The 23176-nt window shown below is 45.6% G+C and overlaps 1 protein-coding gene across 1 annotated transcript in view; it reads left to right on the plus strand.

Annotated features, from left to right (window-relative positions):
• The first annotated feature begins 16209 nt into the window (after positions 1 to 16209).
• Positions 16210 to 23176, plus strand: part of incenp (inner centromere protein) — a 28468-nt gene continuing 21501 nt past the window's right edge. Inside the window, exons 1-4 of the mRNA XM_078414896.1 lie at positions 16210 to 16213; positions 17597 to 17677; positions 21292 to 21448; positions 22370 to 22465. Of these exons, the coding sequence (XP_078271022.1) occupies positions 16210 to 16213; positions 17597 to 17677; positions 21292 to 21448; positions 22370 to 22465 (338 nt within the window). The remainder of the gene's footprint in view (positions 16214 to 17596; positions 17678 to 21291; positions 21449 to 22369; positions 22466 to 23176) is intronic.

Below are 23176 nucleotides of genomic sequence, written 5' to 3' on the forward strand. Positions count from 1 at the left end.
GAGGGAGGGGGTGGAGGTGGAGGGAGGGAGGATAAGGGGGGGTTGAGGGGGATGGAGTGGGGGGGAGGGGGACGGGAGGGGGAAGGGGAGAGGGGAAGGGAGTGGAGGGAGGGAGTGGGGGGAGGGAGGGGGGAAGGGGGAAAGGGGGGGGGGGGTAGGAGAGGGTGCTGCACCAATGCAGGGGAGGTTTGGGCCCAACGGGTCTACTTGGTCTAGTTATAGTTAAACCTGAAGCTAATATTGCATATATACTTTTAGGGGTAGCCATTATGTATGGATGACGGCTGACAGCCCAGACTGATTTCTTCCACCATTTTCAGGTTCCTGTTAACATCAGACAGCTAATTGCAAACTAAATCCGTAATCATTTTACTTCAGATGTATGTGGCTACACTCTGACACATACATCACTCATTATCCAGAATTGTTGGAAACTGCAGAATTTCTCAAATATAAAACTCTCTTTAAAATTCAATATAAGGTAGTTCAGTAAATAATGTGCATTGATTCTTATACCCTATTAATAATTGAATTGGGTTGTGACCAATATTTCCTGCATTGTACTGTATCCCACCACTAAATGTAACTGCATGTCCTGGCATATCTCCCACCTCACCATTACTGTCAGGCCAGGAAACAGTTTCTGGTTCATTGAAGTGTGTGGAAAGGTGTGTTCGCATTACCAAGCCATAGCAAGAAATGAGGTGCCAGCCGAGTGGTATTGTAATACGTGACTGCATGAGTTATAACCCTAGAACCCACCTCAGATGCCTTTGGCCCATCCCATTGTGAATGGCAGTGGATAATCCTCAACATTACAGGGCTTGGCCAAAGGCTAAACTAAAACATCTGCAGCCATGTTCAGTGGGAAACTACGAAAGATGGAATCTCTGGAATCAGAAGTAAATGAGATACTTTTGTAATACGGTCCACCTAAGTAATACAAATTGCAAAACGACTATGGGAAATTCGGGGCAATAGTGGAAATAATCTAATGATCACATTAGAGGAAACAGCGCAGTGATTGGATTAGGTAAGTGTTTAGACTGCAAGACACAGCTACCTGAAGCAAACACAAAATCATGGATTTTTAATTGCCGACTTAATTGCAGAAGGGCTGACCATTAGATAAGCGGAGGAATAACAGAAAAACAAGACCCTAAATTACAGTCAAATCAATATAGGCAATACTTGCAGTATAACCAATGACCAAATACAACAAAGTGAACATTAGATTCCTGATGAATTATTGTGAATTTGTAAAATTCACATGTAACCATAGTAATGCGAATCCTATAAATTGCTGGATGTTGTTTGTGTCAGTGGAGTAATTTTGAGTTCTCACTTAAAGTGCTCCATCGTGTATACTGTTACAAAAACTGAATAAACCATTTTGTTTTAAACTCTGCACTACTTGTGAGATTTTTATGTGCTGTCCAATCTGAGTCATAATTAAGAGGGTGATTGGACCGCATGTGAATGGCAGATTCAGGGTGCGGGTCAAACACACAAATCCGTGCAACAGTAACTAATCCATTTCAGTTCCCCATCATCAAAGGAAACTGTTTTCAGTCAAATTGATGTGAAGAAGCAGCTGGGAGCAGTGGATGCAGCAAATATAATGGGGCGAGACATGAGTAATTGCATTTCTAGCCCAGCTCTTTGGGTTTTCAGATGGTGGAAGAGAAGAGATTATAAAGGCAAGAATTGTATCTCCTTCGATTGCCTGTCAAAATGTTGTAAGAAGATTAGTTATTAGTATTGTTGGAAAAGTGAATCAATGACTTATGGAAGGAATGTATTGGACAGCCATGAGAAGGATTATGGTTGATGTTGGAGATGGAAGACAGACACAAACCCCCATGTAAGCCACAAAAACATGATCTCATTTTCCATTTATAGTCTCTGGGACTCAATTCTGAATTTAATATTTTCGATGTTCCTTCCGTGATTCTCTATGGAAGTTTTCTTTCTCTTTACTGAAAACTGTTGCCATCCAGATAGTTCAAGGCCAAGGGCACACTGATTTAACCTGAAGAACTTGGATGGGTAACATTTTGGGTTGGAACCCTACTTCAGTATGTCTAAAATGTGCTGAATCTTGTGTACTCGGTGTGGTCCACTATCTTATACTTTTATACTTGGTATGATTCTGCCTCATTTTTTAGGTTTTAGAGATACAGCGTGGAAACAGGCAGGCCCTTCGGCCCACTGAGTCCACACTGACCAACGATCACCCGTACACTATTTCTATCCTAATCATCGAGGACAATTTACAGAAGTCAATTCACCTACAAACCTGCACACCTTTGGGATGTGGGAGGAAACCCTAGCAGGCAGAGAAAACCCACGCGCTTGCAGTGAGAACGTACAAACTGCATATAGTTAGCACACATAATCAGGATTAAACCCGGGTCTCTGGCGCTGTAAAGCAGCAACTCTACCGCTGACCCACCTTGCTGCCTAATGTATATTAGGATTGTCACTAAATTGTCATTGTCACTGGAAGATTGCGTTATATAGAACTAGATGGTATGTTTGTGCGAATATTGAAATATCTCCAGATAACCAGATTACTTTTTTACTTTTTACTTGGTAAGTGTACCACACTGTCTTATTCTAATTTTTTTGTCTGTTTTTCTTATTTTATTTTATTTAGGTTGATGGTGTTGTACTGTTCTGTATATATCTCTGTGAAAAATAAATAAAAATTTAAGTGAAAAAAATAGGATTGTCACTGAACTGTGTGCAAAAATAAAAATAATTTCACTGTACATGTGACAATAAAGTGCCAAAGATAGACACAAAATGCTGCTGTAACTCAGCGGGCCAGGCAGCATCTCTGGAGAAAAGGGATGGGGGACGTTTCGGGTCGGGACATTCAAAATGTAGATACAGAGAACTGCAGTCTCAAGAAGTGTCCCGACCTGAAATGTCACCATCCTTTTTCTCCAGAGATTCTGCCTGACCAGTTGTGTTATGACAGCACATTGTGTCTATCTTTGTTTCAGTTTTTTTAGTTTTTGGAGATACAGTGTGGAAACGGGCCCTTCGGCCCACCGAGTCTGCACCGACCATCGATCACTGCACCCGAACACTATCCTACACGCACTAGGGATCATTTACTCTTATACCAAACCATGTAGTGTAGGAAAATGACTGCAGATGCTGGTACAAATCGAAGGTATCACAAAATGCTGGGGTAACTCAGCAGGTCAGCCAGCATCTAGGAGAGGGAGAATGGGTGACGTTTCGGTGCTGAGTTACTCCAGCATTTTGTGATACCTTCGACTTATACCAAACCAATTCGCTTACAAACCTGTACGCCTTTGGAGTGTGGGAGAAAACCGGAGCACCCAGAGAAAACCCACGGGGAGAACGTTCAAACTCCGTAGTCGGGTCTCTGGCACTTCAAGTAACTGGAGTTCTTTGTTTCTACTGACAATAAAGTATCATTGACTTTGGGTTGTTTTTGCACTAATATTGGAGTAATTAATGTATTGATTTTTTTGTTTATGATATATATTTAGAGGCCTGTTATGCTGCTGCAATTTTTTCTTGTTTATCATATTGTCTACAATGTACTATGTCTGTAAAGCGTCTTTGAGTTTCCAGAAAAGCGCTATACAAATGAAATGTATTATTATTATATTCTGTTGATGCAAGTGAGAATTTTGTTGTTCTGTCTGGAACATCAAGAAATGACTAAAACTCTCATCTTGTATGTTTGTGTGTTTGTGGATATACTTGTTCTGGTTCTGGGTGATTACTGCGCAAATACCTTTTAAGTGGTTATTTCGCGCAGGTTGGGTGAGTGGAGTAGCGATTACATTTTGAAGTGGGCCTTTTTGACCAAGTTGAGGAGATCTAGTTGCTCAATCCCCTTTTCAAATGACTGAACATCGGGAGCAGCACGTGTGTTGGGTGGTAACATATTCAATTCCCTTATCGTCCTTGGGTAAAGGGAATATTGGTAGCAAAGTTTATTGAAATTTAGTGAGTTGATAATGTAGGGACCGGTATTTTGTCTCGTTTCATTTTGGTGCTCTGGGATGTCGGAAGATTTGATGGCGTGATTTTGTGAATCTCCTTATAAATTGCAATAAGTCTTAGCTTGATTCTGCGGAGCTCTTGGGTATCCCATCCGAGAGGTCAGCATATTATTCACGCTTGATTTGCACTTGTAGTCATTACATACAAAGCGAGCTGTTCGGCGTTGTACTTTCTCCAGGGTGATCTTGTTGTTATTGTTGAAAGGATCCCACACAGCTCCACAATACTCCAACTTGGGCCTGACCAGAGACTTGTAGGCGTTCTCTTTGACAGATGTACTACATGCGTGAAAATTACTTTTTTTTTTTTTTTTTTTAATTTAAAAAATAAAAATAAAGATGAAAAGAGGCTGGAAAAAAAGACTATAAACTAATAGAGAGAGAGCAAAGAAAAAAGAGAATTACTAACATAAAGATTATGGGGATAGATCCGGGAGTTAATGAGTATAGTTGTACATCCAACCCTAAACTCAAGTTTTAACTTTAGTTTTAAATTTTAGTTTTGTGACAAACCCATTTACTTTTTTAAAAATTCAATAAATGGAGACCATATTTTTAAAAATAGATCTGGTTTGTCAATTAAGGCAAACCTTATTTTTTCCAAATGCAAGGTCTCGGTCATTTCCGTAATCCACATTTTAATTGTGGGGGTTACTGTTTTTTTCCAAAATTTAAGTATTAATTTTTTCGCAGTTATTAAACTGTAGTCAAGAAAGCGTCTCTGACTTAGCGTAAAGTTTGTAATGTGTTCTGATAATCCTAAAATTATTAATTTTGGATCTAAATCCAGTTGGTTATCGATAACTTTAGAAATGATTTTTAAAATATCGATCCAAAAATTTTGCATGTTTGTACAAGTCACAAAAGTATGAGTTAAATTGGCTTCTTGAAATTGACATTTATCACAAATAGGAGAGATACTTGGGAAGATCCTGTTTAATTTTGTCTTCAAATAATGTAATCTGTGTAATATTTTAAATTGTATTAATGAGTGTCTAGTGTTTAATGAGCATTGATGTATGCGTTGTAAACTTTCGTCCCATATGTCTTGCGTTATGGGTTGAGCCAATTCATCCTCCCATGCTCGTCTATATGATTCTGATGACGGAATGTCGGTATCTAAAAGAGTGTTATAAATATAAGATATTAATTTATTTGTATTGTAGTGACGGTTCAAGCATTCATCAAGAATTCCTGGGCCTCTAAATCTATATTCTTGTGTATGTGATTTTACATAATCTCTGATTTGTAAATATCTAAAAAAATTATTAGCATGTTGTAGTGAGTCCAAACGAGCGGTATTATTCAAATACTTTATTGTCGGTAAAACCCGTGACAAACGCAACGCACTTACTCTTGGACTAACACTAACTTCGCTCACTAATCTAATCTCTAACTCCTGTTTGGCGCCAGGCATTGAAATACCTCGCGCTCCCTCACCCCGTGACCGTAAACCAATCCGAGGGTTCTAGACTACCTGGCCAATCCATATGTCCCTACATGACCCCCCCAGAACCCTCGAAACCATACCTCACGGGCGCCCGAACCTCCCGCCCAGAACGTGTACGGAGGGGGGAAACCGATACCCCCAGCGTGACAGGAGGCGGGGTGGACGCCGCCGCTGGAGGCGATGGGAGGTCCACTGGAGCGGAGGGTGTAGGTGACGGGGGGCACTTGATCGGCAATGGCAGCCCGGGCCCAACCATAGGCGGCGGAGGCCCGAGAGGTGGTAAACAGGGCGCCGCTGGCGGGACCAGTCGAGCGGCCACAGGCCGGCCCCGGCGCGGCGGCTGAGCCACCGACACGGGGAGGTCCTGGTCCAAATGGGCCGGCTTGAGACGGGACACTGAAACAAGCTCCTGGCGATTTCCTACCTGCAAGGTGAAGGTTACAGTCCCTCTTTTGAGCACCTGGAACGGGCCCTGGTAAACCGGCTGAAGAGGGGGGCGGTGGCAATCTTTCCGAAGAAACACGAAATCACAGCCCCGCAAGTCCGACGGAACGTGAACTGCTGTGCTTCCGTGACTGGAGGTCGGGACTGGAGCCAGAGAACCCACCCGTGCCCGGAGGGAGCCCAAGACTGACGTGACGGATGGCGGCAAGGCGGGAGTGGAAGGGAGAATGTCACCCGGCACCCGCAGGGGCGAACCGTAGACGAGCTCGGCCGAAGATGTGCCCAGCTCAGCCCGCGGGGCCGTACGAATGCCGAGGAGGACCCAAGGCAGCTGGTCAGCCCAATCGTAGCCGGTCAGGCGAGCACAGAGGGACGCCTTCGGCTGCCGATGGAAGCGCTCAACCATCCCGTTGGCTTGGGGATGATAGGCGGTGGTCTGCTGTAAGCGAGAACCATACAGCTGTGCCAGCGCGGCCCAGAGGGACGAGGTGAACTGGGCTCCCCGATCTGTGGTGATGATAGCCGGGACACCGAAACGGGCCACCCAATGCAACGCCAGGGCCCGTGCACAGGAGGCCACCGAGGTGTCCGACAACGGGAGCGCCTCCGGCCAACGAGTGAACCGATCAACCACCGCCAGTAGATGAGTATAACCCCTAGAATAGGGCAATGGACCCACCAAATCCACATGGATGTGGAAAAAACGGACGGGGGGAACCTCGAATCTCTGGTATGGGGGCTGGACATGGCGATGAACTTTGGAGGTCTGGCACGGAATGCAGGCGCGTGCCCAGGCTGCCACCTGCTTTCGCAGGCCGTGCCAGACAAACCGGTCAGCCACCATGGCTGAAGTCGCCCTGATGGACGGATGTGCCAGGCCATGAATGGCCTCAAAAACCTTACGCCGCAGAGCGGCAGGCACCACCAGGCGAAGGCGTGGGAGGGAAACGTCACACCACAACTTGGTACCTGTGGGGCCACACGCCACCTGCTCCAAACGCAGTCCAGAGGCTGTGGAGGCGTACACCGCGGCAGTCCCTTCCAGGCGCTGAGCCTCCGCTAGCTCCTGGAAATCCACCTGTTTACCCACCATGGCTACGGAGGGAATGGCCGGCCGGGACAGGGCATCAGCAACGGCATTCAGCCTACCCGCAATATGACGGACATCGGTCGTAAACTCCGAAATCAGGGTTAGGTGCCGCTGCTGGTGAGCCGACCACGGATCAGAAACCTTAGCAAAAGCGAATGTCAGAGGTTTGTGATCCGTGTAGGTCACGAAAGAACGGCCTTCCAAAAAATAACGGATGTGGCGGACTGCTAAATAAAGGGCCAGGAGCTCCCTATCAAACGCACTGTACTTGAGCTCCGCTCGAGAGAGCTGCCTGCTGAAAAACGCCAGGGGCTGCCAATTACCGTCGACCTGCTGCTCCAAAACCCCACCCACCGCCACGTCTGAGGCATCCACCGTCAGAGCCGTGGGGGCGGAGGAGCGCGGGTGCACCAGCATGGTGGCGTTGGCGAGGGCCTGTTTGACCGCAACAAAAGCCGTCTCTGCAGCTACGGACCATACCAACTCAGCGGGGTTACCCGCGAGACATTGAAAAAGGGGGCGCATGACCCGAGCTGCTGCAGGCACGAACCGATGATAGAAGTTCACCATGCCCACGAATTCCTGCAAGCCCTTGATGGTAGTCGGGCGAGGGAAAGAGCGGACCGCGTCCACTTTAGCTGGCAAAGAAGTGGCACCGGCCGGAGTAACCCGGTGACCCAAAAAATCCACCGCTGACAGGCCGAATTGGCATTTGTCCGGATGGAGAATCAGGCCATGGTCTTGCAGCCTCTGGAACACCGTGCGGAGGTGGACCAAGTGCTCCTGGACCGAACGGCTGGCAATCAAAATATCATCAAGGTAAATAAACACAAACGGCAACCCTCGACCCACCCGGTCCATCAGACGCTGGAATGCCTGAGCTGCATTTTTAAGGCCGAAAGGCATACGCAACCACTCAAACAACCCGAACGGAGTAATGGTCGCCGTTTTTGGAATGTCCGGCGGGTGGACCGGGATCTGATGGTATCCCCGCACCAAATCAATTTTTGAAAATTTTGTAGCCCCCTCCAGGCTAGCTGAGAAGTCCTGAATGTGTGGAATCGGGTAGCGGTCCGGCCGTGTTGCCGCGTTGAGTCGACGGAAGTCACCACATGGTCTCCACCCCCCAGACGCTTTGGAAACCATGTGCAAGGGGGAGGCCCACGGACTACTCGAAGGCCGAATAATTCCCAGCCTCTCCAAGTTTAGGAACTCGCGCCCTGGCCAGCTTGTCGGGTGGGAGGCGCCGTGCCCGGGCAAAAACCGGCGGCCCCTCGGTCGGGATGAAATGAACGACCCCGTGCTTCTCAGAAGGTGCATCGAAACGCTGGACGAGGAGCTGCGGGAAGTCGGCTAGGACCGCATCGAACTGGCCGGGAGCCGTGATAATGGCCTGGATTACTGGGCTGGGTGGGGCGGCGCTTGTAGAAGCCTCTGGGCCAGTACCCCGGGGCCGTACATCAGCCGAGGGTTGCAGGCCCCTCCCGCGGACGTCTGCGACCAAAGAAAACGCCCATAGGAAATCTGCACCCAATATGGCCTGGCCCACATCCGCAACGATGAATTCCCAACGGTAAGTCCTGGACTCGAAGGACAGGGACATAGTCCTTTTACCGTAAGTACGGATGGTGCTACCATTCACTGCAATGAGGGGCGGGCCCTTCCCCCCCCACTCGAACTTCGCAGTCATAGGGGGGCACAATACTCACGACCGCTCCCGTATCCACTAGAAAGACGATCCCGGTACTCTGATCTGTAGCGTAGAGGCGGTAGTTACGGCCAATCGAGACTGCCTCTACATTCGATCGGCCCAGGCATTTCCCGGAAACGAACACGGGGATCTACAGCTTCGTGCCTCGCTGCCCCACCGCCGATGGAAAGAGCACCAGCCACGCCTATCCGGCTCTGTTGTTCGAGCCCGCTGGTTCTGGGCCCAGCCGAAGGTCCGCAGCAGGAGCCTCTTGAGCCCCACGTACTGCTCCGTTTGGGGTGGACTTGTCAGGTATCGACTGACCCGCGCAGCCACCTCCGCCTGCAGACAGCTCACCAGGTGGTGGTACTTCTCCTGGTCTTCCTCCACCCTTTTAAGATGGAACTGCGATTCCGCCTGCACAAACCACAGGTGCGGCTGATGGGCCCAGAACGGCGGTAGATGAATCTCGCCCGCGCTCGCTCCCGCCTGCGACATGCTGCTGCTTGCTTCTTACGTTCGAGGTCACCAATGTAGTGAGTCCAAACGAGCGGTATTATTCAAATACTTTATTGTCGGTAAAACCCGTGACAAACGCAACGCACTTACTCTTGGACTAACACTAACTTCGCTCACTAATCTAATCTCTAACTCCAGTTTGGCGCCAGGCATTTAAATACCTCGCGCTCCCTCATCCCGTGACCGTAAACCAATCCGAGGGTTCTAGACTACCTGGCCAATCCATATGTCCCTACAATGTAATCCATACTTCTGTTGTAATTCCTGAAAAGAGAGAAAAGTTCCCTTATGATAGAGGTCTCCCACCATTTTAATTCCATAACTTTTCCATTGAATGAATCCTCTATCTGAGACAGACGGTTTGAAAGAGGGGTTATTTGCAATGGGTAGGAAGAGAGATAAATTACTCAATTTTAAAGTGAGTTTTAATTGTTTCCAAATACGGATAACACTATGTATAATCGGATTTCCTCCATATGTTTTTTTATTCAAAGTTATTGGGGCGAATAAGATCGCACCAATGTCAAATGGTAAGCAATCCTCCTTCTCCAACTTTAACCAATCTGGTTGCCGATCAATGTCGTTCAGCCAGAAGGTTATATTTTCAATATTAACCGCCCAGTAATAAAATAGGAAGTTTGGTAAAGCGAATCCTCCATTAGTTTTAGACTTGCATAAATGTCTTTTATTTATTCTATGGGTCTTATAATCCCAAATAAAATTAGTGATAATTGAATCCATTTTTTTGGAAAAAAAATTTGGAAGGTGTTGCTTGAAATAAGTATAGTAGCTGTGGGAGGAAGATCATCTTTATAGCATTAATTCGACCAGCTAGTGAAATGGGGAGTGTTTTCCAAAATTGGATATTTCTATGTAATTTAGTAACTAAAGAAGGGAAATTTGATTTAAATGAAGAAGTATATTTCCTAGTCACGTAGATTCCAAGGTATTTGAACTTTTCATAGTCAATTTTAAAAGGGAATTGTTGAAGTATAGCCGGATTTTGTTCCGTAATTGGCATGATTTCGCTTTTGTACCAATTAATTCTATATCCGGAGAATGAGCCAAATTGAGTTATGAGATTTAGTAAATTCGGAATGCTAATTTCAGGGTTTGTGATGTATAATAGTACATCATCCGCATATAAGGAAATTTTGTTAATTGTATGTTTAGTGTTATAGCCGTGAATGTCTGGGTGTGATCTGATACTCTCGGCGAGTGGTTCTATAACGAGGGCAAATAGAAGCGGAGATAGTGGACATCCTTGTCTACAACCTCTGAATAAGTTAAATTTTGGTGACAACATTTGGTTTGTCAATATTCTAGCTGTTGGAGTTTTATATAAAAGTTTCACCCATGAGCAAAAGTTTTCACCGAGTTGGAATTTTTCCATCACGGAGAAAAGATAGGGCCATTCCACTTGATCAAATGCTTTTTCAGCGTCTAGCGAAATGATTGCTAAGTCTTCGTTTAATATTCTATTTGAGTATATTATATTGAACAAACGTCTTAGGTTATAGAAAGAATATCATTTAGATATAAAGCCTGATTGGTCAGGGTGTATTAATTTATCAATAACTAAACTTAATCTATGGGCTAAAACCTTAGCTAATATCTGATCAGTATTTAAAAGAGCTATGGCTCTATACGAACCAGGGTCTTCAGAATCCTTATCTTTTTTAGGGATAAGTATTATTGTTGATTCAGTCAAAGTTTGTGGTAATATCTGTTGTTTAAAGGCGTAACTATATACAGTTTGTAAGCGTGGGGAGATCGTCACTAAATTTTTTATAAAATTCATTATTTAAGCCATCAGGACCCGGGGTCTTCCCATTTTTCAAGGACTTAATGACCTCTTCAATGTCATTCGTAGTTATTTCTGCGCCCAGTAAATTTCTCTCATTGTCATTTAAACCAGAGAGGTTACATTTCTGCAGAAAGTTTTGCATATTCGCAGGGCTATCTATTATGTTTGATGAGTATAATGTCTGATAAAATTGCAAAAATCTCTCGTTAATGTCCTTGGGTAATTTAAGCAAGTCTCCGTTGTCTGATCTGATTTTATGAATTGTGGATTCTTCTTCTAATTTACGGAGTTGTCGAGCTAGCAATTTCTGTGGCTTATCTCCAAATTCAAAATATATTTGTTTAGTATGCTGAAAAAGCCTTAAGATTTGAGCGTGAAAATTACTTTTAAGAAGGCCGAGAGTTCTATTTGGTTTGTTAGACACTTGACTAATATGCGTCGCCCAACTTAAATCTTTGCTTAATTCGTCTCCTAGATATGGATGATGGTTGACAGCAAGCAATGTATGGCTATTCATGTTGAATTCCAAAATAAGTGGTTTAGTCTTGTGTGAGACATTTTGACATTTTGTTGTATTGAATGACATCTGCCAGGTTTTTCCCCACTCACAGAGAGCATCCAGATCCTTCTGTTCCCGAAATACAGCCAAAACGGTACACAATAGTGCGACAATTTTAGGCCCACCTTACTCACCATTGTCCTGGGGTTCAAATGGTTGTTATATCTACAGCACCTTAACCACCAACGCACCTGCTCCCCCTCAAACCACCTGCCCCCCCTTATCCTGTCAGCCTCTGCCTCAGTTCTCCCCAGTCTCCACCACCGACCTCTCTGACCTCTTCACAGGAATAAAAACTGCCACCTGCTCTCTGGACCCCATCCCCTCCAGCTTTGTCAAGGCCTGCCTTCCTGCTCTCTCTCCACTTATCACTGTAACAATAAACTCCTCCCTGTCCACTGGCATCGTCCCGCAATCCCTCAAAATCGCTGCTGTCACCCCCATTCTGAAAAAACCTGGTCTAAACCCTGACACCCCAAACAACTTCAGACCAATCTCCAACCTACCCTTTCTGTCCAAAGTTTTGGAACGTGCTGTAGCTTCCCAACTCAAATACCACCTCTCTACCAATAACCTGTATGAAACTTTCCAATCCGGATTCCGCTCCAACCACTGTACTGAAACTGCGCTCCTCAAAATCACAAACGACATTCTCCTCTCCTCCGACGCTGGCAACCTCAACATCCTCATCCTACTTGACCTCAGCGCCGCCTTTGACACCATAAATCACTCCATTCTCCTCACCCGACTTGAAACCTCCTTTAACATCACCGGCACAGCCCTATCCTGGTTCAAATCTTACCTCTCTGACAGACACCAGTTCATCTCCATTAACAACTGTAAATCCCCCACCACTCCCCTCCCCCAAGGTGTCCCCCAAGGCTCAGTCCTTGGCCCCCTCCTCTTCATCCTCTACCTGTTCCCCCTTGGTCAATTAATCCGCCGTCATGGTCTCAACTTCCACTGCTTCGCCGATGATATCCAGCTCCTCATCTCCACCAAGTCAATCTCCCCCACCACACACTCTACACTGACAAACTGCATCACTGAAATAAAATCTTGGCTTCAATCAAATTTCCTCAAACTCAATTGCAACAAATCTGAAATCATCATCATTGGTCCAAAAACGCTCACCAAATCCACCCAAATCCACCCAAATCCATCCTCAACATTGATGGTCTCCCAGTATCCACCTCCCCTCACATCCGGAATCTTGGAATCATCTTTGATCAAACCCTCTCCTTCGACAAACACATCAAACACATCACAAAGACAGCCTTCTTCCACCGCAAAAACATTGCCCGTCTCCGTCCATCCCTCTCCTCCACAGCTGCAGAAACCCTCATCCACGCCTTCATCACCTCCCGTCTGGACTACTGCAACAGCCTCCTCTATGGCGCACCCTCAAAAATCATCAGTAAACTTCAATACATTCAAAACTCCGCTGCCCGTCTACTCACCCACACCCCGATCCGTGACCATATCACCCCCGTCCTTTACAAACTCCACTGGCTCCCCATCCCCCAGAGAATCCAGTACAAAATCCTCCTCATAACCTACAAAGCCCTCCATAACCTGGCCCCATCCTACCTGACCGACCTCCTCCACAGGCACACTCCTACCTGCACCCTCCGCTCTGCTGCTGCCAATCTCCTATCCCCCCACATCCGGACCAAACTCAGATCCTGGGGGGACAGGGCTTTCTCCATCGCTGCTCCCACCCTATGGAACTCACTACCCCAAACCGTTAGAGACTCCTCCACACTCACCACATTCAAAACATCGCTGAAGTCTCACCTGTTCAGTATTGCCTTCAACCACTGAAGGTCACCTCACCTTCTGTCTCCTTTCTCTGTTCGTTTACTTATTTACTTATTTATTTATTTATTCATTTCCCTATGTTCTCTAAATCTCTGTAAAGCGTCTTTGAGTATATGAAAAGCGCTATATAAATGTAATGCATTATTATTATAATTATTATTATTATATTTTATCTAATACAGATGCTCCAGGACTTATGTTGCTTCGACCTACGATATTTTGACTTTGCGATGGTCCAAACGATGGGGGGGGAGAGGGAGAATAAGGGGGGTTGAGGGGAGAAAGAGTGGGTGAGTGGGGAGGGGAGGATATGGGGGGTTGAGGGGGGATGGAGAGGGTGAGTGGGGGGGAAGAGGGGAGTGTGGGAGGGGAGGGTGAAAGACCAATGCAGGAGAGGTTTGGGCCCTACAGGTCCACCCTTTTCTAGTATGACAATAAAACACTCTTGACGGAGTGTTATTATTCTGTTACCAATGAAACACTCTTGGCACCAAAGATACTAGAGGAACAAGATGGACCACTCTGTTGAAATTGCCTACACTGAAGTGTAGTATGCAAAGGAGCCATTTTAGTAAGCAAAACCCGCCGTTTGCTATGCCTCTTGCAGTGTAATCAGTGTTCTGGGGGAACAGTATGTGTGATGAAACCATTAAAATGCAGAATATATCGCATCTATCAATTCACAGATTTTGTTATTTTTCTTTTAAAATGTTTCTGCAAGTTTCTGCCTACTAAAATGGAGTCATGACATACTACGGTTTTTATAGTCGAGTGGTTATCTTGTTCCTCTAGTACCTTTGCTTGGCACATTGCACCAAAGATACTAGATTACTAAGATAGACCACTCGACTCTGAAAACCGTAGTAGGGCATGGATAAATTTCAGTGCCATTTTAGTAGGCAGATTCTGTGTTCATAACTCTCTGCGATGTCTTCGTATATAAAATGTTAGCAAACAATTATTTTTGTTCAACTTCTTGGATAAGTTGATAGTTGACATTTATAAGTTATTTCTTGAAGAGTTGCTGCTTTGTGATCTTTAAACTTTGAATGTTACTGATTGAATATTTGCACAAGAGATCCACTCTGTATCTGGCCAATTGATCATATTTAATGAACTGTCCTTCTTTGCTTTCTCTGTTAATTTTAATTTCATCTCCACGATCTGTATCTCTTTTTGTTTTATTTTAAAAAGTCATGGAACCAGAGATTAGGCAGTTGCAAACAATAGAACTCTACTGTATCCACAATATAATTGAAAAGACATACCTGGAGCCAAGGAAATTTCAATTGGTGAATTGATTAGTTAAAAACCCTTGATAGCCACTAAAATTACGTGGTACAGAAGCATGAATCCAATTCAAATAGACACTGGTGGAGTAAATCACTGGGTCAGGCAGTATCTCTGAAGAAAAAGGATGGGTGATGTTTCAAGTTGGCACCCTTCTTCAGACAAGGGGGGAAGGTGAAGAGTTGGTATAAATCAGGACCTGATCTTTTCATTAGTTTGCTGATATGTGAAACAGTGCAACCCTGTATATCTCGCACTCAAAATGATGTAAATCTTGCCATGAATGACAAATAAAAAGTGTTATCCTTGTTTATGAAGTTCATTTTTGAATGATGTAAAATTGAAGGGGGTTGGTGCAATATACTGCATACCCACAAATGTGTCGTTATGTGATTTTCACATTTGAAAAATCCATAAAAAGGGTAGTGGGTAAAGATCGTGTTAATGCATGGAACTAATTTTTCACAAAAGTGAGGGTTAGCACTATATTGCACCCCCCCCAATTATATGTTAAATTCAAGAGAACCATGTGCTGAGAAGTGTGCGCATGACTGATTTTTTCACACACACACGCACGCACGCACACACACACAACCCCACCCCCCCCTAATTAGAGGAAATCACAATAAAGAACCTAGATATATATAGCTCAGAGCGACTCCTGACGCTCCGCCTCAACACCACCGCAGGCCCAGTCACCTTTGTCAGCGTGTATGCCCCGACACTGTCCTCCACATCAGACACAAAGGACGAGTTCTACGAGAACCTCCCATGCAGCATCCCCAGCAAGGAAGAACTTGTTCTCTTGGGCGACTTCAACGCCAGAGTGGGCGTAGACCACAAATCATGGTCTTCCTGCCTTAGGCAGTTTGGTGTGAGAACGGACAGCGACTGCTCGAGCTGTGCACTTACCATGACCTGTGCATCGCCAACTCGTACTTCCAGACAAAGCCCCAGCACAAGGTTTCCTGGAGGCACCCACGCTCAAAGCACTGGCATCAACTGGATCTGATCCTAGTCAGACGTGCCCCCCTCAAGAACGTTCTCCACACACGCTCCTACCACAGTGCGGACTGCGACACAGACCACTCCTTGGTGTGTTGCAAGATCAGGCTGCAACCAAAGAGGTTCTACCGTACCAAGAAGCAGGGGAAACCCCGCATCGATGTCAGCAAGATGCCCCATCCAGACCTCGTGCAACAGTTTGCAGAGGCTTTTGAGAGAGAACTTGGCACTTCGTGTCCTGGAGACTCTGCAACAGAGAAGTGGGAAACTGCAGGACACCATGCACACAGCCTTGGCTAGCTTTGGGAAGAAGTTCTCAAAGATACACGACTGCTTTGAGGCCATTTCGACCGAGATGACTCCCATCATCGAAGCCAAGCGCGCCGCCCTAGCCGAGTACAAGCGGTCAGCCAACGAGAAAAACCTGCAGATCCTCAGGGCTGCCAGGAGCAAGGCTCAACAGACTGCCAGGCGGTGCGCCAATGAGTACTGGACACAGCTTGGTGAGGACATCGAGACGGCTGCCATAACAGGGAGCATCAGAGGAGTGTACAATGGCATTAAGAAGGCACTGGAACCTGTCCAGAGCAAGACAGTGCCCCTCAAATCCTCCACTGGGGAAGTAATCACAGACAAATGCCAGCAGATGGAGAGATGGGTGGAACACTACTCCGACCTCTACTCGAGAGAGAACAGTGTCCCCCTCAGCCCTTGACGCCATCGAGTGCCTGCCGACCATGGATGAGTTAGACGGAGAGCCGACGGTAGAGGAGCTCAGCAAGGCCATTGACAGCCTGGCCTCAGGCAAGGTCTCAAGCAGCAATGGGATTCCCCCTGACCTGATCAAGCATTGCAAGACTACCTTACTGCTTCCTTTGCATGAAGTCTCACACACACAAACACATTCATACATATATATATATATATATGTATATAATATGTATATATATGTATATATATGTATATATATGTATATATATGTATATATATGTATATATATGTGTATATATGTGTGTATATGTGTGTATATGTGTGTATATATGTGTATATGTGTGTATATGTGTGTATGTATGTCTGTGTGTGTCTGTGTGTGTGTGTGTGTGTGTCTCTGTGTGTGTGTCCGTGCGTGCGTGCGTGCGCGCGCGCTCGCGTAGGTGTGTGTGTACGAGGCAAGATAGAGATAATTAGATCTAAGTTCCTTCTCATGGAATAGAAGCAACTTTGATTTAAAGCAACGCTCTATTTCTCTCATCTTATTTTTCACATGATGTAAATTTAACACAAATTTAACACACATATATATATATATATATATGAATGTGTGTGTTAAATTTGTGCAGAGTGTGTGTTTGAGCAATACAAAGGAAACTGCACAAAAGAGGGCTGGGGAGGAAGGATGGGAGAATGGGCAGAAACACTAAGAAATAATAAATTCAGAATAATTAAGCGGGGCAAAACATTTAAAAATAAAAATAACAACAAAATGTGAATTGATAGATGAGATATATCCTGCATTTTAATGGTATCATCGCACATACTTATTACACTGCTGGAGGCATAGCGTAACGGCTGGTTTTGCCTACTAAAATGGCGGCCGTTCCGCTCCTTTGCGTACTACACTTCAGTATAGGCGATTTAATCGGAGTGGTCCATCTTGTTCCTCTAGTATCTTTGCATTGCACCGTGACAGGTTCTCCGACATAGGGAATATCGCGAGAACTTCCAGCTCCGAGAACTTAGAGAGGGGCGGGGCTAATGCGTCATTTCGAATGTTGGTGCGTCACCGAGCGCTACGTTGTGATTGGCCAGCGCTGTAACGGCCGCTGAATTTGAACGTTTCAAAGACGGCAGGTGGCGCGCGCTGACCAGGAGCGGCGGTTTCCTTGTGTCCCGTCCCCGTCCTTGTAGCTGATCCGCGGCCCACCCCAGCTCCGTCCCTGGACTCTCCCGGTGAGTCGCTCCGTGATGTGGAGCGGGGGGGTTGGGGTGACGAAGCGCGACCGCTGGATGCACCGGGCTGCCGACACACCGTCCCTCGGCTGGCCACCGGGCCGCTGCAGAGACGCTGAACGGAGCCGCGGTTGGATCCGGCAGCGGGGTCCAAGCACGCTGACTGAAAAGGAAAATTGTTTCCTTCGTACTTTTCTTCCATCTCTAATGCTAGCCTATCTAAACATAGGCACAAAATGCTGGAGTAACTCAGCGGGACTGGCAGCATCTCTGGAAGGGAGGAATGGGTGACGTTTCGGGCCGAGCCCCTTAGTTTATGGCTCTCATAAATGAGTTGATCAATGCGGTACCAGCTAATGATTCTTTCCTTGGGGATGCGCCATTCCTTAGATGGGCCCAACTTGCAAAGTTTATTCTGCATCCCAGGATAACCGTTCTTACTTATTTGCTGCACCCGAATGTTAACCTTTTGCTTCATGTACTAGCTTGGATGGGACATCTTGGTCGGCAGGGACGATTTGGGCTAATGGCTCTGCAGTGTGTGAGACTCGTCTCTATGACGATGACAATAATGCCCAGATCCCTCTGCAATCTCTCTCCATTCAGATAATAGTCTGTCTTTGGCTTCTTCCAGACTGCTTGCTTCGTCGCAACTTTATATATCCTGAAAGTATATACGCCCTGAAACGTACAGGATGCTTATTCAGGTTCTGCCGCACCCATTTTTGCTTCTCGACACCTCCCATTGCATTTCACTTGATTACAAACCTTTGTAGTTCTGTCCCTCTCCCTCTCCCTTCCCAGTTATTCCAATGTCTCCACCTTTATCCCTTCTTTGTCCCTGACATCAGTCTGAAGAAGTGTAGGAAAATAACTGCAGATGCTGGTACAAATCGAAGGTATCACAAAATGCTGGAGTAACTCAGCGTGTCATGCAGCATCTAGGGGAGAGTGAATGGGTGACGTTTCGGGTCGAGACCCTTCTGTCTGAAGAAGGGTCTCGACCTGAAACGTCACCCATTCCTTCTCTCCAGAGATGCTGCCTGACCCGCTGAGTTACTCCAGCATTTTGTGATATCTTCGATTTGTACCAGCATTTGCAGTTATTTTCCTATTTAATTGATTTAGGATCAGTTCCTGTGGATTGGAGGATAGCTAATGTTATCTAACTTTTCAAGAAAAGAGCGAGATAGAAAACGGGGAGTATAAGAAAATAACTGCAGATGCTGGTACAAATCGATTTATTCACAAAATGCTGGAGTAACTCAGCAGGTCAGGCAGCATCTCCGGAGAGAAGGAATGGGGACGTTTCGGGTCGAGACCCTTCTTCAGACTGTTTTCAGGGGGGAGGGACAAAGGAAGGATATAGATGGAGACAGGAAGATAGAGGGAGATCTGCGAAGGAGGAGGGGAAGGGAGGGACAGAGGAACTATCTAAAGTTGGAGAAGTCGATGTTCATACCACTGGGCTGCAAACTGCCCAGGCGAAATATGAGGTGCTGTTCCTCCAATTTCCTGTGGGCCTCACTATGGCACTGGAGGAGGCCAATGACAGAAAGGTCAGACTGGGAATGGGAGGGGGAGTTGAAGTGCTCGGCCACCGGGAGATCAGTTTGGTTAATGCGGACCGAGCGCAGGTGTTCAGCGAAGCGATCGCCGAGCCTGCGCTTGGTTTCGCCGATGTAAATACGTTGACATCTAGAGCAGTGGAAGCAATAGATGAGGTTGGAGGAGGTGCAGGTGAACCTTTGTCTCACCTGGAAAGACTGTTTGGGTCCTTGGATGGAGTTGAGGGGGGGGGGGGGGGGGGTAAAGGGACAGGTGTTGCATCTCGTGCGGTTGCAGGGGAAAGTGCCCGGGGTTGGGGTGGTTTGGGTAGGAAGGGACGAGTGGACCAGGGAGTTACGGAGGGAACGGTCTCTGCGGAACGAAGAGAGGGGAGGGGATGGGAAGATATGGCCAGTGGTGGGGTCCCGTTGTAGGTGACGGAAATGTTGGTGGAAAACGGGGAATTGCAGACCAGTTAGCCTGACATTGGGTGGTGGGGAAGATGCTGGAGTTAATTATTAAAGAAGTAATAATGGTGTATTTGGATAGCAGTAAAAGGACTGGTCCAAGTCAGCATGGATTTATGAAGGGGAAATCCTGCCTGACTGATCTGGAATTTTTTGAGGATGTGGCAAGTAAAATGGATGAAGAAGAGCCAGTGGATGTAGTGTATCTGGACTTTTAGAAAACCTTTAATGTCCCACACAGGAGATTAGTGGGCAAAATCAGAGCACATGGTATTGCGGGTAGGGTATTGACACGGATAGAGAATTGGTTGGCAGACAGGAAACAAAGAAACAGAAAATAGGTGCAGGAGTAGGCCATTCGGCCCTTCGAGCCTGCACCGCCATTCAATATAATCATGGCTGATCATCCAGCTCAGTAACCTGTACCTGCCTTCTCTCCATACCCCCTGATCCCTTTAGCCACAAGGGCCACATCTAACTCCCTCTTAAATATAGCCAATGAACTGGCCTCAACTACCTTCTGTGGCAGAGAATTCCACAGACTCACCACTCTCTGTGTGAAGAAATGTTTTCTCATCTCGGTCCTAAAAGACTTCCCCCTTATCCTTAAGCTGTGACCCCTGGTTCTGGACTTCCCCAACATCGGGAACAATCTTCCCGCATCTAGCCTCTCCAACCCCTTAAGAATTTTATATGTTTCAATAAGATCCCCCCTCAGTCTTCTAAATTCCAGCGTATAAGCCTAGTCTATCCAGTCTTTCTTCATATGAAAGTCCTGCCATCCCAGGGATCAATCTGGTGAACCTTCTCTGTACTCCCTCTAAGGCTAGAATGTCTTTCCTCAGATTAGGAGACCAAAACTGTACACAATACTCTAGGTGCGGTCTCACCAAGGCCCTGTACAACTGCAGCAGAACCTCCCTGCTCCTATACTCAAATCCTCTTGCTATGAATGCTAACTAACATACCATTCGCTTTCTTCACTGCCTGCTGCACCTGCACGCTTGCTTTCAATGACTGGTGCACCATGACACCCAGGTCACGTTGCATCTCCCTTTTTCCTAATTGGCCACCATTCAGGTAATACTCTGCTTTCCTGTTCTTGCCGCCAAAGTGGATAACCTCACATTTATCCACATTATATTGCATCTGCCATGCATTTGCCCACTCTCCTAATCTATCCAAGTCACTCTGCAGCCTCCTAGCATCCTCCTCGCAGCTAACACTGCCACCCAGCTTTGTGTCATCCGCAAACTTAGAGATATTGCATTCAATTCCCTCGTCCAAATCATTAATATATATTGTAAATAACTGGGGTCCCAGCACTGAGCCTTGCGGTACCCCACTAGTCACAGAATAGGAATAAACATGTCCCTGTCAGAATGGCAGGCAGTGGCGAGTGGAATGCCGCAAGGGTTGGTGCTGGGGCTGCAACTATTTACAATATAAATGATTTAGATGAAGGAATTAAAAGTAACTCAGCAATTTTGCAGATGAAAGTTTATTTCCCACTCCAGCTTGAAATTTAACTGGGTATTGAAATGATTCATTTCTGTCCACGCAAACTGTTAGTTTTTAAACTAATTTTTTGTAATTCAGGGACACCATTGGCTTCCACAACAGCAATCGCAATGGTGGACACTGATAACATGCTGAAGCAATTTGGTGATGAACTCAATGCCGTCTTAGACAATTTCAAAGAAAATACAGTATGGCTGAAGGAAATCCAGGAGGAGGCCAAGAGGATGTTTCTCAGGTAAAATTGGGCTGGGATATGGCGAACATGAACTTTGCAACTAAACCTCTTTGTTGGAAAGGCAGTCTGGTAGCAAAAATGAAAGCAGAAGATTGCTCCCCTTAAAAGTGATGCTGAACAAGATGACTGTTCAAGATTGCTCTCTGAATCTGTATGGATCTGGAGGTTTAGTTTACTTTAGAGATACAGGTAGAGGGAGAAATTCAGATTAATTTTGAGATGATTTCTATTTTTGGAATATATGTTGTATCTAGTAGGGCAAGATCACTCTGATAATAGTCTGTCTGCTCTTGTATACATGAGCTGAGTGTAAGACAAGAACCTCCAATAGCATTTTCAGCTTGTGTGCTCGCATTGCAAATATATAATTCAGGGGGACCTTTCATCACATTCAAAATATCAAAGTAATTAATATAATTGAGCTATTGAATTTGTAATGAATCACCTGCTGTTATCGTTGATCTTAAGATTATAAATATTTTATATAGTTTATATAGATTGAGTTTGGGAGATTCTATCGAGAGGGTCTCAAAGAGAACGTCTGTTTCTCCTGATCAATAAAATATTTTGTATCAACCAGCTTCAGCCTCTGGGTGGGTTAGTTTACAAATCACAACATGCATGTCTGGATGAGTTGGGCTGAATCACATATTTCTGAGCTGCATGACTGATCCAGAACTTGAAGTTGTGCTGATATGGTTTATGAACTGCACCAAAGTTCAGATGAAATATTCAGCATCATTATTTTAATAGTTTAAAGAATAGCAATGTTATTATTGTATTGCAGCAATTTTCTTTTTGATTTGGAATAATAAAATCACTAACACCGTATTCACTCTGTCCATTATAGAATCACACATTTCATTCCAATGAATGTGATTATAAGGTCCTCTTTGATGTCATTTACAAAATATTTTTCAGTGATTTTAGTGCAGAGCCGGAATTGATGCCAAAAACTCCTTCAGAGAGAAAACGTCGTAGAAGGCGGCCATCTGTGGCCAATGGTAGCAATAAGAGGTAAGGATAATAATAATAATAATAATAATATTCATTTATTGTCATTGCAACGATTACAACGAAATTAAAAAATAGCCAATCCTGACGGTGCGTAAAAACATATATGCAATAAATGCAAAAACAAATAAATACAATTATATTAAGTACAAAAGATTTTTTAACAGTGTTGCCTAGTGCAGAAGGTAGTGTTCAGTTCTCGTATGGCCCTGGGGTAAAAACTGTTCTTAAGTCTGTTTGTTCGGGATTTGATCGACCTGAAACGTCGACCAGAGGGCAGATGAACAAACAGACGGTGGCCGGGGTGGGATGGATCTTTTATTATTTTGCCTGCTCTACTGAGGCAGCGTAGGCTGAACAGGTGCTCCAGGGAGGGCAGTGAGCAGCCGATGATCTTCTGGGCCGTCGTGATGACCCTCTGAAGGGCCTTCCTGTCCTTTTCTGAGCAGCTGGCATACCATGTATGCCAGCACACTCTCGATGGAGCAGCGATAGAAGGACATCATGAGCTTCTCTTGCAGGTTGGTTTTCCTGAGGATCCTCAGGAAGTGGAGTCTCTGCTGTGCCTTCTTTACTGTGGTGATGGTGTTGGTAGACCAGGTAAGATCCTCTGCGATGTGCGTACCCAGGAACCTGAAAGCGGGTACCCTTTCCACACAGACCCCATTGATGTAGAGTGGGTCGTATTCTACACTGGTTTTCCTGAAGTCAATT

This window comes from Rhinoraja longicauda, chromosome 18 (genome assembly GCF_053455715.1).
Source record: "Rhinoraja longicauda isolate Sanriku21f chromosome 18, sRhiLon1.1, whole genome shotgun sequence".
In the NCBI taxonomy this organism is placed as follows: Eukaryota; Metazoa; Chordata; class Chondrichthyes; order Rajiformes; family Arhynchobatidae; genus Rhinoraja; species Rhinoraja longicauda.